Source organism: Panulirus ornatus, chromosome 27, assembly GCF_036320965.1.
Source record: "Panulirus ornatus isolate Po-2019 chromosome 27, ASM3632096v1, whole genome shotgun sequence".
Taxonomy (NCBI): Eukaryota; Metazoa; Arthropoda; class Malacostraca; order Decapoda; family Palinuridae; genus Panulirus; species Panulirus ornatus.
Window position 1 is genome coordinate 18,976,291 of NC_092250.1, and position 13,590 is coordinate 18,989,880.

The 13,590-nt window shown below is 39.5% G+C and overlaps 1 protein-coding gene and 1 long non-coding RNA gene across 4 annotated transcripts in view; one reads left to right on the plus strand and one right to left on the minus strand.

Moving 5' to 3' along the window:
* LOC139757639 (uncharacterized) overlaps positions 1-13,590 on the minus strand; it is a 34,844-nt gene that overhangs the window by 13,476 nt on the left and 7,778 nt on the right. For both annotated transcript variants that reach the window (XR_011714689.1, XR_011714690.1), the window contains exon 5: positions 1,418-1,554. This is a non-coding gene — a long non-coding RNA (uncharacterized lncRNA). The remainder of the gene's footprint in view (positions 1-1,417; positions 1,555-13,590) is intronic.
* Positions 1,117-13,467, plus strand: LOC139757636 (alkylglycerol monooxygenase-like). 2 transcript variants are annotated; one of them, XM_071678308.1, is made up of 8 exons: positions 1,117-1,201; positions 2,103-2,422; positions 6,944-7,068; positions 7,278-7,426; positions 7,865-8,134; positions 8,792-8,943; positions 10,198-10,449; positions 12,351-13,467. In XM_071678308.1, the coding sequence occupies exons 2-8, from the start codon at positions 2,321-2,323 to the stop codon at positions 12,621-12,623; spliced, it is 1,323 nt and encodes a 440-aa protein (XP_071534409.1). In that variant the 5' UTR covers positions 1,117-1,201; positions 2,103-2,320; the 3' UTR covers positions 12,624-13,467. The 2 variants fall into 2 exon arrangements, with proteins under 2 accessions (XP_071534409.1, XP_071534410.1); XM_071678309.1 differs by lacking the exon at positions 1,117-1,201 and having other exon boundaries at positions 1,561-2,422.

Consider the following 13,590-nt stretch of genomic DNA (forward strand, 5'->3'; position numbering starts at 1 on the left):
TTTATTCATTCCCAACGCCATCCCGCCACACATGAAATAACAACCCCCCTCCCCCTCATGTGCGCGAGGTAGCGCTAGGAATAGACAACAAAAGACCACATTCGTTCACACTCAGTCTCTAGCTGTTATGTAATAATGCATCGAAACCACAGCTCCATTTCCACGTCCAGGCCCCACAGAAATTTCCATGGTTTACCCCAGACGCTTCACATGCCCTGGTTCAATCCACTGACAGCACGTCGACCCCGGTATACCACATCGTTCCAATTCACTCTATTCCTTGCACGCCTTTCACCCTCCTGTATGTTCAGTCTCCGATCGCTCAAAATCTTTTTCACTCCATCCTTCCACCTCCAATTTGGTCTCCCACTTCTCGTTCCCCCCCACCTCTGACACATATACCCTCTTTGTCAATCTCTCCTCACTCATTCTCTCCATGTGACCAAACCATTTCAATACACCCTCTTCTGCTCTCTCAACCACACTCTTCTCATTACCACACATCTCTTACACTTTCATTACTTAATCAAACCACCTCACACCACATATTGTCCTCAAAACATCTCATTTCCAACACATCCATCCTCCTCCGCACAACCCTATCTATCGCCCATGCCTCAAAACCATATAACATTGTTGGAACCACTATTTTATCAAACATACCCATTTTACCCTCAGAGATAACGTTTCCTGGTGCTGCCTCGCTGACGCGGGAAACGGCGATCAAGTATAATAAAATATAAAATGTGTGTGTGTGTGTGTGTGTGTGTGTGTGCAGTAATATTTACTTAAGTAAATATACGGACTGCTTATACGTTTATATTTAAATAGTAAGCGTAGGTTTCGCAATATTTTATGTTCCCTCTGCAAAAAATACAACAAAAACCTAACCTAACGACACATCCTTCGATAAAAAGAATAAATTAAATATTTGACGGCAATTTCAATAGGAATCGATCCGTTTTCAATCTATCCCGGTAAACATCACGTAATAGACAGACTCCATAAGTGGATATAGTACAAATGCTTAAAATAAAAAAAAAAAAAAAGACGCGTACGAATGGAAAAAAAAAAAAGGACCTTGGAAAATTGAGCCAGCAAGCCAGCCAGCCAGGCCAGCGATGGGTCAGTCCAACTCCAGTGACCGACCCAACCAACCACACTGCCCAAGTTGCCATCATCTGGACTCGGCATTATACAGGTGGGATACACCACATGCCCCGTGCTGGTCGTCCTTAGATTCTCTCTTATTTACGTGAATGTATACATCAGAAATAAGTAGTGATCACATGCGTCGTATACGCATTCTTAACGTATACAAGTCTGTCGCAGAAATGTTTATTTACAACAATGCGAGTTTATGTGTACTAATGCTAATATATGTATGTTGGTATACGTCCATATGCTGCAGACTTACCAGTGCTTCACTGGAAATTTTGAGTGAAGTTTGAGAAGAGTGCGTACGGTCCGCCAAGCCCCGGCCTCCACTAGTATGGTTTACTGGATCACGCTGCCAAATGCGCTTGCTTCTGCTTGTACCTTTTTTTTTTTCCCCTGTAATGAAGAATGAGTTGTCATTTCAATCTAATGCTGTTCATATATACTTCAATTACATTCATCATTGTTAGTTCAACTATAGCTGAAAAATACTGCAAATAGATTTTTTTCGATTTTTTGAAATTGGTATTTTTTAGTAAAAAATGCTTTAGTTTCAATTTCCTTGGAGGGAAGGGGGGCTGAAGTTGTTCAATTACTTGCAGATTTCTGAAATACTTTGAATGTGTTTCTATAAAACTAACCTTACCTCAATTAAAATATATACATATTTTCAGCTTTATATTTTTCTATAAATGCGCGTTTTAATACCTTTTTCAATTTTTGAGCCCCTAGGGAGACTAAAGATGTGACCACAGAGAATCCATATCTTTTGCAGAATATTTTCTCATGGATCCAAAACTTTTCCGCACTACACCCATATATCAAAAAAGGTAAAAAACGATCCAACTTCAATTCATTCATGTACATTATGTGTTCCGTATGCAACTATTTGTATTCATATACAGGATTACTTAAGATGTATAAAAATGTTCTCTAAATTACAGACTTGCAAACACGACCAGAGTAAATATATAGGATTACTAACTGGATAACGACGATACATCAGATGGTCTACGTTACTGCCGGATAGGTTAGGCTGCTCTCAATCCACCTGTGGTGACAGTCACTACTACACAGCCAGTTCACAGCCAGCTGCTCTCATCCACCCACTGTGACAGTCACTACTACTACAGCCAGTCAGTCCGTCCCTCATCCAAAGACTATGGCGTCCATGGCACAGCGGGTGGGTAGCCTATTCTACCTGGTGGGGCCCAACACCACCACTTTTCGCCACCAGGAAGACGTGCCCAACTATATCAACGAGGTAACTGATATCATCTTACATCTTCTTGAAAATCCAAAATGATTTACCTACAAGTACTTTTCAGTCTACTAGTCTGCTTATTCTTACTTTTGTGTAGCATACAATCGTACTGATAATCAAATGTATGATACATTACTGGGAAATAGTTCAGAAAAAGATCACCTCGTTATACCAAAGCGTCGTACCGTCGTACTTAACTTTCTGTCATTAATTCTTTTCCATTTCAACTCTTAAAATCATGGAGAGACAGCCATGTTCAAGAGAGGGTCTTTTCATCTCTTCCCCACTTAAATCTTTACCCAAAAGCCAAACATCTAGTTAGTGGTTATATCCTACAACAGGTATAGATAGGGTTATTAAGTGTTAATATTAATATCCAGATATTCATATCACACTGTTCACGTCAGGGGAACACGGCAGAAGGTTATCGTGTACACGGATAAAAGAAAAATAACACGCAGACATGCACAGACTGCAGTGGAGGCAGAAGGCGGACGCACGCACGCACGCACCTGCTTCAAAATGAAATTCAATTTTGTTTGGGTTTTTCTCGAGCACTTCTAATGGGAAGGGAAGGACGGGTCGAGGGAGACTAACCTTGCCAGGGGGACTGAGCGATGAGAAGCAAATAATGCTACATGCAGTCATGCATGACCGGGACGGTGATCCTGATAACGTGTTCAAATAATGGGGATAGACTTATGTACACAACACCGCATCACAGGCCGTACAACTTACTGATGGTACCTACCAACCGGACATCGTGATAACCAGTCTCACCCTGGGGTCATAAGTGTATTTTCTGTGTGTGTGTGTGTGTGTGTGTGTATGGGGAGGGGGAAGATGGCTACTACAAAAAATACGTGGAAAAATTTTTTACCATATAAAAACATTCAGGGGTAAGCAATCCACGCACATTAATTTCTTTTCTTTTTATCAAGTTTATACCCATGGTTTCAGCTGTGAATATTACTAAGATACAGCATATAGACACAGATGAATACATAGTAGTAATAAGGGGATCACACGTCTATCACCCCTAGCCATAAAAAAAAAAAAACGCCCACTTTAATGATGATATCTACCATTCAAACGGGGGGTGGTGTTGGCCAATTACCACGGCTGAGAACGCCATGTACAATCACATCATTACAGACGAAGCACTGACCAATCACACTACACATGTTTCATTCGTTTATCAAAGAAGAAACAAGGCATTCCTAGTTCGATTGTACAGAACATAGGTTTCCTTTTCGTTGATGAAATATTTAACAGAGCGCTATCGTCGTTGGGTACCCCGGCTACGTAATATATATATATATATATATATATATATATATATATTTTTTTTTTTTTTTTTTTTTATACTTTGTCGCTGTCTCCCGCGTTTGCGAGGTAGCGCAAGGAAACAGACGAAAGAAATGGCCCAACCCCCCCCCATACACATGTACATACACACGTCCACACACGCAAATATACATACCTACACAGCTTTCCATGGTTTACCCCAGACGCTTCACATGCCTTGATTCACTCCACTGACAGCACGTCAACCCCTGTATACCACATCGCTCCAATTCACTCTATTCCTTGCCCTCCTTTCACCCTCCTGCATGTTCAGGCCCCGATCACACAAAATCTTTTTCACTCCATCTTTCCACCTCCAATTTGGTCTCCCTCTTCTCCTCGTTCCCTCCACCTCCGACACATATATCCTCTTGGTCAATCTTTCCTCACTCATTCTCTCCATGTGCCCAAACCATTTCAAAACACCCTCTTCTGCTCTCTCAACCACGCTCTTTTTATTTCCACACATCTCTCTTACCCTTACGTTACTTACTCGATCAAACCACCTCACACCACACATTGTCCTCAAACATCTCATTTCCAGCACATCCATCCTCCTGCGCACAACTCTATCCATAGCCCACGCCTCGCAACCATACAACATTGTTGGAACCACTATTCCTTCAAACATACCCATTTTTGCTTTCCGAGATAATGTTCTCGACTTCCACACATTTTTCAAGGCTCCCAAAATTTTCGCCCCCTCCCCCACCCTATGATCCACTTCCGCTTCCATGGTTCCATCCGCTGACAGATCCACTCCCAGATATCTAAAACACTTCACTTCCTCCAGTTTTTCTCCATTCAAACTCACCTCCCAATTGACTTGACCCTCAACCCTACTGTACCTAATAACCTTGCTCTTATTCACATTTACTCTTAACTTTCTTCTTCCACACACTTTACCAAACTCAGTCACCAGCTTCTGCAGTTTCTCACATGAATCAGCCACCAGCGCTGTATCATCAGCGAACAACAACTGACTCACTTCCCAAGCTCTCTCATCCCCAACAGACTTCATACTTGCCCCTCTTTCCAGGACTCTTGCATTTACCTCCCTAACAACCCCATCCATAAACAAATTAAACAACCATGGAGACATCACACACCCCTGCCGCAAACCTACATTCACTGAGAACCAATCACTTTCCTCTCTTCCTACACGTACACATGCCTTACATCCTCGATAAAAACTTTTCACTGCTTCTAACAACTTGCCTCCCACACCATATATTCTTAATACCTTCCACAGAGCATCTCTATCAACTCTATCATATGCCTTCTCCAGATCCATAAATGCTACATACAAATCCATTTGCTTTTCTAAGTATTTCTCACATACATTCTTCAAAGCAAACACCTGATCCACAAATCCTCTACCACTTCTGAAACCGCACTGCTCATCCCCAATCTGATGCTCTGTACATGCCTTCACCCTCTCAATCAATACCCTCCCATATAATTTCCCAGGAATACTCAGCAAACTTATACCTCTGTAATTTGAGCACTCACTCTTATCCCCTTTGCCTTTGTATATATATATATTATATATATATATAATATATATATATATATATATATATATATATATATATATATATATATATATATATATATATACATATATCATGTAAGGCAGAGTACTTCATCCTGAAGGTAAAAGCGTAAAAGTCTATCTTAGCTCTGCCTCGAAAGTTAGATTAAGTTAAATGCATCAAGATTCTCACTTCCATCGTTCAATATAACATAACGCACCAAGACACCGCAAATGTTGGCACATTATTCTTTGAATTCTACACTAACGTACATGCTGAACAGTTAGTCAATGGTTGGGTACCCCCGGCTAATAAGTTCAGTAATGTCTACAGCCGGGTTCTGACTTAAAGAGTGGGACTAATGCAATTCCTTACACTCTGTTCACTAGATTAATAGGGTGATTCAAGGTGTAGCATCTCCTATGAAATGAACATTAAGTAAATTTCGACTTCTACATGGTGAGAGATGAGGTCTTCGGTTCTGTTGACTGTATTCTATGTCTCTAAAATCTCTCTCTTTTATGCTTCTCAAAAACATATTTCCAGCGGTTGCTTTTTAATTTCATTACTCAATACATGTACTTGGTATCACCATAACATCTAACCACTCTTGGAAACCAAACATTACAAATGTTCAAGTCTGCCTCTTACAAATTGGGAGCCCTGTACAGATGCCGTGAACACTTCTCTTCTGAACGGCCAATCGGATCATTATATAAAGGAGTGATCTGGTTATTGTATGGAGACCTTCTCTTACATCTGGTAAGTCCTAGTTCTACATACTTGGCTGTCAAGTCCCAATCAATCAAACCAATGAAGTTTCCCATTCTGAGCTTAAAACTTGACCTATTTGCCTTATGCAGGAGTGGTTCTCTTCCCCTCATCTATAGATATTACTGTTTCTAAGCCCAAAAATTGGCTGGTTGTGTGCTGCTGCCATTAGCCAGACCACGTAGTACTACTACACAGCATGCTACTGCAACACATCATTACAAAGTGACCAGTGGTGGCAACTCTACTCTAAACCATTGTAAATACTGTTCTTATTTTGTACCTAACTTGTGTGTCCAGTGTGGTGAGATGTATGCTGGTGGAACCCCATCTAAATTTTCCTACTGTCATACAAGTTCTTTAGACTTTTGTATACTACCAAAGTTTTGCAGTTTCATCATCTGTGTTGTTCTATTCAACCACTACCCATGCCACACAAATACTTCTTTACTTCTAAGAAGCTTCTTGCTTAATTTCATGTTATAGTCTCTGTGCATCTGTGCATCTTTCATGGAAATGCTTTTAACTGACACTGTTAGAGTGGTTCAGAACATGGAGAACAAGTTTAAGGTTTCTAACCTCACATAGTAACTAGACTCTCTTAATTCTAGTACCATAATTGTTGCCCTCCTCTAGACCTTCACACGTTTCTTTAACAGTGCCAAGCTTTGGAATTCATTACAGACTAATGTCTTCCATAACAGATACGACATAATCCTGTTTCTTTTCTCTACTTTCCAATGTTCACCCATTCTAATATTCAAGGACTGGCCTCATATGGGTCTTTCGTCTGTGACATAAAGAATGTAATGCTTTTAACACACTGTAATGTAATTGATATATACAGCTGAAGAATGATCTGTTTCAGGCAGTTCCAGTGATGACATTCCTAATTACGCTGGAATCCATTATACATTATCTGGTGGGAAGACCAACAAGACTCAACGAGGCCTTCTCCTCTATGGGACTAGGAATCCTTCATGAGGCTACTGGGTGAGGAGAGTGTACGAGGGAAGAAGGATGGGGTTGGGAACATGAAGGAAGGAAGATGAGAGGGAGAACACAGCGGATGTTGAAGGACAGTTGTAATATTAATCTGTATGTCACAGAATGAATGAAATTCTTTACGGTAAAAAATGCATGAATCAGTAATATCCTGTTAGTATTTAATATAAAGCTGAATATGGTGGTTCTCTTTGCAGATTCCTATCATCATGGGTGGTTTTGCTGGGCTACAACTGGCTCTACCAGTACAGACTGTGGGACCTACCATGGGACTCTCCATACACATGGTTTGGTGCTTTCATCTTCGTTGATTTCTGTTACTACTGGATCCATCGAGCTAACCATGGTTGGTACAGCATTAAGTAATGTATAAGGTACTGGTTACACAGGTCAATTTGTCGAAATACAAGCCAAGTTCAGATAGTGCAAGCATCTAGAAATCTATCAGGTGACAAATACAGTCTGGGTTCAATCCAGTGTTGGGCTATTCAAATTTATCTTCATGACCTGGTTATCTGTGTACAATCAATAAGCCTTTGAGTCTTCCATACAGCCAAGGCTTCACAGAAAAATTCAAAGCTCCAATCAATATGCCCAAGCTCTAAATTCATCAAGCTTCTTAGAGCAGTATTTTGACTGGTAATCAATCATGACGAGGAATTTAAAGTCAGGACAAATGAAGTTAGGTATACACTTCATTCTGTCTCATAAGAAAGAACAATCTTCACCAAGAATATATTCCAAGCACCTTGTGTAAATACTATCTTGCTCTTCACACAATCAGAACTGAATATCTTGTGGGCAGTACACCAGCTCCACCATTCATCCGAAGACTTTAACTTGGCCACGTCACTGCGACTGTCAATACTGCAACGTGCAGCTCATTTTGGCTTCTACCAGCCCCTGGCACTTCTAGGCTTCCCACTGCCAACCGTTACTGTCCATGTTGCCTTCAACTACTTGTTCCAGTTTTGGGTCCACACCGATTTTGTTGGCACCCTTGGACCAATAGGCTGGGTCTTCATGACACCATCCTACCACCGAGTCCATCATGGTAAGTGTATTTCCATGAGTAACTGCTATGCTCATGCTTTGGTAGGGGTATACAAATATTCTGAAAGTCTTGCTAAAGATCAATACTAGTTCTGGCACAGTTTTATGAAACATTTGACATCCATGACAGAGAATGGATGTGTGTGAAAGAAGCCCTTTCCTTTGTCAGTTCCTGGCACTACCTTGCTAATAGGGGATATAGCAAACAAGTATGAAAAAAATATACTTCAAAAAATGTGGATATAAAAGGCTTTCCATTCTACTTCCAATACTGTTAATTCTGTAACTATGAATCAGCAACTGTATCTAATGATATTTGTTACATGTGAGGGCTTTGCCACCCTAGCTCCTGCCATGTAGAACCACTCTTGTCCACTAGTAATGCTGTGAAATGCTATTATTTGATCCTATGCTCATCCAAGGTGGGAACTGATGGTGAAACCATTGCATAAACTACTGTATCTTACTTATATTCCCATATCATCCTTATGAACTCAACTTGACAAAGAAAATCTAAAAAACTTGCAAATTAATCTCTCAAAAGACACACTGCAACCAAGTTTGGGAGGACACAGAGCAAGTCAGTACATAATGGTTGGTACATAAGTCTGGGACAGGATTAACAAATAATCAGTTTTACTGATATATGTTTCCCAAGGAGCAAACAAGTGGTGCCTCGACAAGAACTATGCCAGTGTCTTCATCATCTGGGACTGCATCTTTGGCACCTTTGAGCCAGAAAGGGAGAATGTAGAGATCGTGTATGGTCTCACCGAGCAACCCCAAACCCACAATGTTCTATGGCATGAGGTCAGTTACTGTACCATTATATCATATCAATATTCTTGTAATAACAATTATTACAATTTATGTTCATTTCAAGAGAAGTAGACAGATCTATTTTGTTCCAATAAACATTACAGCTGACACAATATTTAAAGTATGAAACAAGAAATACTTTGTATATATATATATTCCTTTGAGGGCTTTACATATCACTTTAACATGAAATCTCAACAAAAAATTATTAGCTTAATTTGATTTCAAGCAAAATATCCATCTCTAATGTTGTAGCCTCATTTCAAATCTTTACATGCCCCTACCCATTTTAGAAGGTGATGCAGGACATCCAACAAAGTGAAGCATATCCTTAATCCAATCACACTTGGTGCAGTATCTTACAATCTCAGCACTCTAACACGTAAAACTATCTCTTCCTTGCTTAAATTCGTACAAGGCTCTGGACTATCATCCAAAATAAACTGCCACTCACATTGTCTCGAAACTCCTGTATGCATATTATAAATTCTTTGCAATATTCTGAATCCTACACGAACAAAACTGTAGCAATTTAGAGTTCTCCCAATTGAAGAATGCAGCCAGGCCTTTACGCTGTCTGGCATAAAAAATGCCTAAGATACAGTCATGTACAAACTTTTCAGGAATAAGATCAGTGAAGCAATACACTTCCATTGTAACTCTTGCTCCCAATAAGCAAGCTTCATGAAACACAATAGCTCTGTCTCTTCTGTCTTCTTGTGTACTATATATTAGTAAAAAGTGTAGGTATATCCAAAGTTCAATTTCATCCTCAATAATATATTACTCCAGAACAAAAATTCTTGAGCATTTTGACACACCTGGTGAGTCATATTTGGGGTGTAATGCAAAATAGTAAGAAGCACTTTTATAACTGTGGAGTCAACATTTCACCTTAAAACACTGGGCATGGGTCGAGGGTGTGGGCATGTGATATCTCGAGGCTGTTAAGTACCTGATCCAACTTATCAAATAGAGAATGGAATAATGATAATGAAGAGATACTGTAGATACACAGAAATTCAGTTTCAATATACTGCATGCTTAATGATGCCCTTCACTTTTCTCTTTTATGCACTTTTCTGTTAGTTCATGGCCTAAACTGACATCATAGTTGCAATAACTTGTCTTTTAAAGACCATCCTCTAATCTCTTAATCACCCTCATCATAAGGTTAGCTTATATTCTGTAAATCTTATGCCTTTGCAAGTTACAAAGCTGCTTATACAGATAATTCTCCCACAGTTCTTCTATTTTGGTATGCTGTACAGCAAGGTAAGAAACATGAGCACCTGGGGAGATTCTCTGAAGGCCCTATTTTACGGGCCTGGTTGGTCTCCTGGGGCACCCCGCCTTGGGGACCCAAGCAGCTTTCAAAATGTTAAGGCTCCCAGAATCAAATACAACCCACAGCTACCCATGTGGCAGGTGGTGTATGTCTACTCTCATCTGCTTCTGGCACTAATGGCTCAGCAGCTGCTAGCTGCCAAGTACACAGTAAGTTGCTCCTCCTCTTCACAATGTACAAACTTAAACTAGCAAAAGTGGAGGCAATGCTGCCAGCATCTGCCTGATAGTGACAGTACTGTGTCTAACTGTTGCAGCTAGTAATCTTACAAACTTTTATAGTTTTGCTGTTACAAAAAACTGATCAGTGAATTGCATTGATTATAGCAATTACAGATCTATTGTAATGAATAAAACATAAAATAACCAGTAATCAACATTTAGGTGTTGGTGAAATAGATGATAAAACATGCAGTGCCAACCCATTTGACTTTAAGCCCTTAATCTTGCACTCTTAAGTACGAGCCAAAAAGATCTACAAAACTTCAACACATTGTTGAAGTGAAAGTAATAAATGATATACACTTTTATGTACTTTTTTCAATTGTTATCCAGAATATCTTAACACTGTAAGGTTAAGGTTAAATACTTTTTTAACTACTTCACAATTATGATTGGAGGGTTGGAAAGGATAATTTAAGGGGATATTCAGGAGTTAAACATTAGTCTTACTCGAACATGGACATGACAGCATCACAAATATAAATGACACTTAAAAGATTAACCCAGTGGAAGAGAACAAAGCACGAATGTTAAAGGAGTCTTTCCAAATGGGTTGAGCAGAGTGCCACAGGATTTGGTTCTGGGATCATTACTTTTCTTGATTACCATCAAAGACTTGCCTCAAGGTATAGAATCCTACCTGAATGTTTGCAGATGATGCAAAGATCCTGATGAAAGTGAAAAGCAAGGAGGTCTACATCAGCTTATAAGAGAACCCAAACAGACTCCAAAGTTGGACTGAAATGTAGGTGATGAAATTCTAACCAAGCAAACGTAAAGTATTAAGATGAGCCAAACCTCAATATGATATCACCTGGCTGGAATTAAGAAACAGGATTGTTTGTGTGAAGGACTAGGGAGTCAATATCATCCATAACCTTCCACCAGAGTCCCATTTTAGGAGAATCATTAGGGAAACAATCTATGTTCTGGCAAATATCAAAACACCTTTCAAGTTTACGGATAAGGAAACAGTTAGCACATTTCATATCCTACATAAAGCCAAAACCAGAATATGCTTCTCAAGTTTGGTAACCACACCTAAAAAAGCAGATAGAGCACATAGAGAAGGTCCAGAGAAGGCAACACAGTTCAAACCAGAATCAATAAAGTTACAAGGAAAGGTAGAGGCTTTAAATTCATCCACATTGGAAGAAAAAAAAGAGCCTTTAAGTTTTAAAAAGATAAATGATGTGGGCAGCAAACAGTTCATTGAGAGATGTGGGGACAGAGAAACTAAAGGACCTGGACCTAACATGAAATTAAGTACAAAACTTGTAAAGAGAATGTAAAGAAATAATTTTGTGTTATAAGAGTGATGGCTGAAGGGAACTTAATGTCTGAAGAGATGGTTAATGCAGAAAGCATGCCAGTGGCCTGTTAATGGTGAGGCATTAAGGCTAAGAACCGGCACTGGAGTCCACTAGTTATAAAGACTATTGCTGTGGCCATCCCCTTGAGGGAGTTCCAGTTGGAACAGGCATCCGAGATATAAATAGACAGCATGCACAAATTCAAAAAGTTTGCATGATAGTGGAGAATGTTCAAGAGATAAGGCCTCTGGAATGTAGAATTCCCTCTCCGTACAGTACAAATAGATAATCATAAATAGGTAATTACAGACCCTTACAACATTATGATAAATGGATCAACATTATGTTACCCTTGTCAAGCACATTTCATCTTATGATGACCATAGTTCTTGAACTAGGTAACATAAAAATTCAGGGTGATAGTCTGCAAACCTAAAGGGTAAATAATTTTATTATTACTAACAACAGTTGTTGCCAACAATTATGTCAAAAAATTAATGTTATCTCTACTTTCAGGCAGCTTCATGGCCAACTGTCCTCAGATTCCTGGCCTTTATTTTCATGTCTGTGGGTGTGCTCTCTGCCATGTATGACAGATGGAGGTGGGCACCTGTGGCAGAGGCTGCACGCTGTGCTATTTACATTGCATATGCTTACAACACATTTGTCACTGACATCCTTTTCATTGACACTGCCCTGTTAGTGTACTTTGTTATGTCCATGTTACTTTGGACAACTCAGAGTTTGGGTGTTCTAAGTACACACTTCAAAAGTAACAAGCTGGAATGAGGGTTGCTAGTGTATAACTTTTATATGCATCTAACATCATCGATTGGAACAAACATCAAGACTATTAACCGAGTCAGCTAGTGAACAATATCTAATACGGTAACGTGTGGGGAAAACAAAACAATGAATAACATCTCAGCCCTTTGAGAAATTTCATCATCATGATTTTTCTTCTTGATTTTCATTTCTTGTAATCATTCAATCTAACTTCTTCTAAAAAAGATAAACTGATCCTTTTGTGTATACTAAACACAAACAAATGCTGTTTGTTTGCAAGGATAAAACTGACTATATTTGCATCTTACTAAGCAAACTGATGCTACTTCACTGTGGCAGGACATGGTATCATGTATAAAAGATATATGACGGTGTGCATACTTTATCTTACCTTCCTACCCAAGGAATCCCTTCTATCCTTATAAGGCCCAAGCAGCACTCAGGAAACTGGCCATGTCCACCGGTTAGGGGAGAAAGAATGCTGCCCACACATTCCATGTGTGTCGTAGAGAGCGACTAGGAGGGGTGAGAGTAGGTGGCTGGAAATCCTCCCTTCCTGCATTTCTTTCCAAAAGAACGAACAAATCAGAGAGCCAAGAAAGGAAATTTCACTCTAAGGCTCTGTCATCTGTTCTTGATGCTACCTCACGTGGAAAATGGCAAGCACGCATGTAATTTTTTTTTCATAAGTATTCACTTATCCCGCGTTAGCGAGGTAGCATTAAGAACAAAGGAGTGAGCCTTAGAGGGTATATCCTCACTTGGCCCACCTCTCCGTTCCTTCTTTTGGAAAATTACAAACAGGAGGGGAGGATTTCCAGCCCCCCACTCCCTCCCCTTTTAGTCGCCTTCTCCGACACACAGGGAATACGTGGGAAGTATTCTTTTCCCATATATATATATATATATATATATATATATATATATATATATATATATATATATATATATTTTTTTTTTTTTTTTTTTT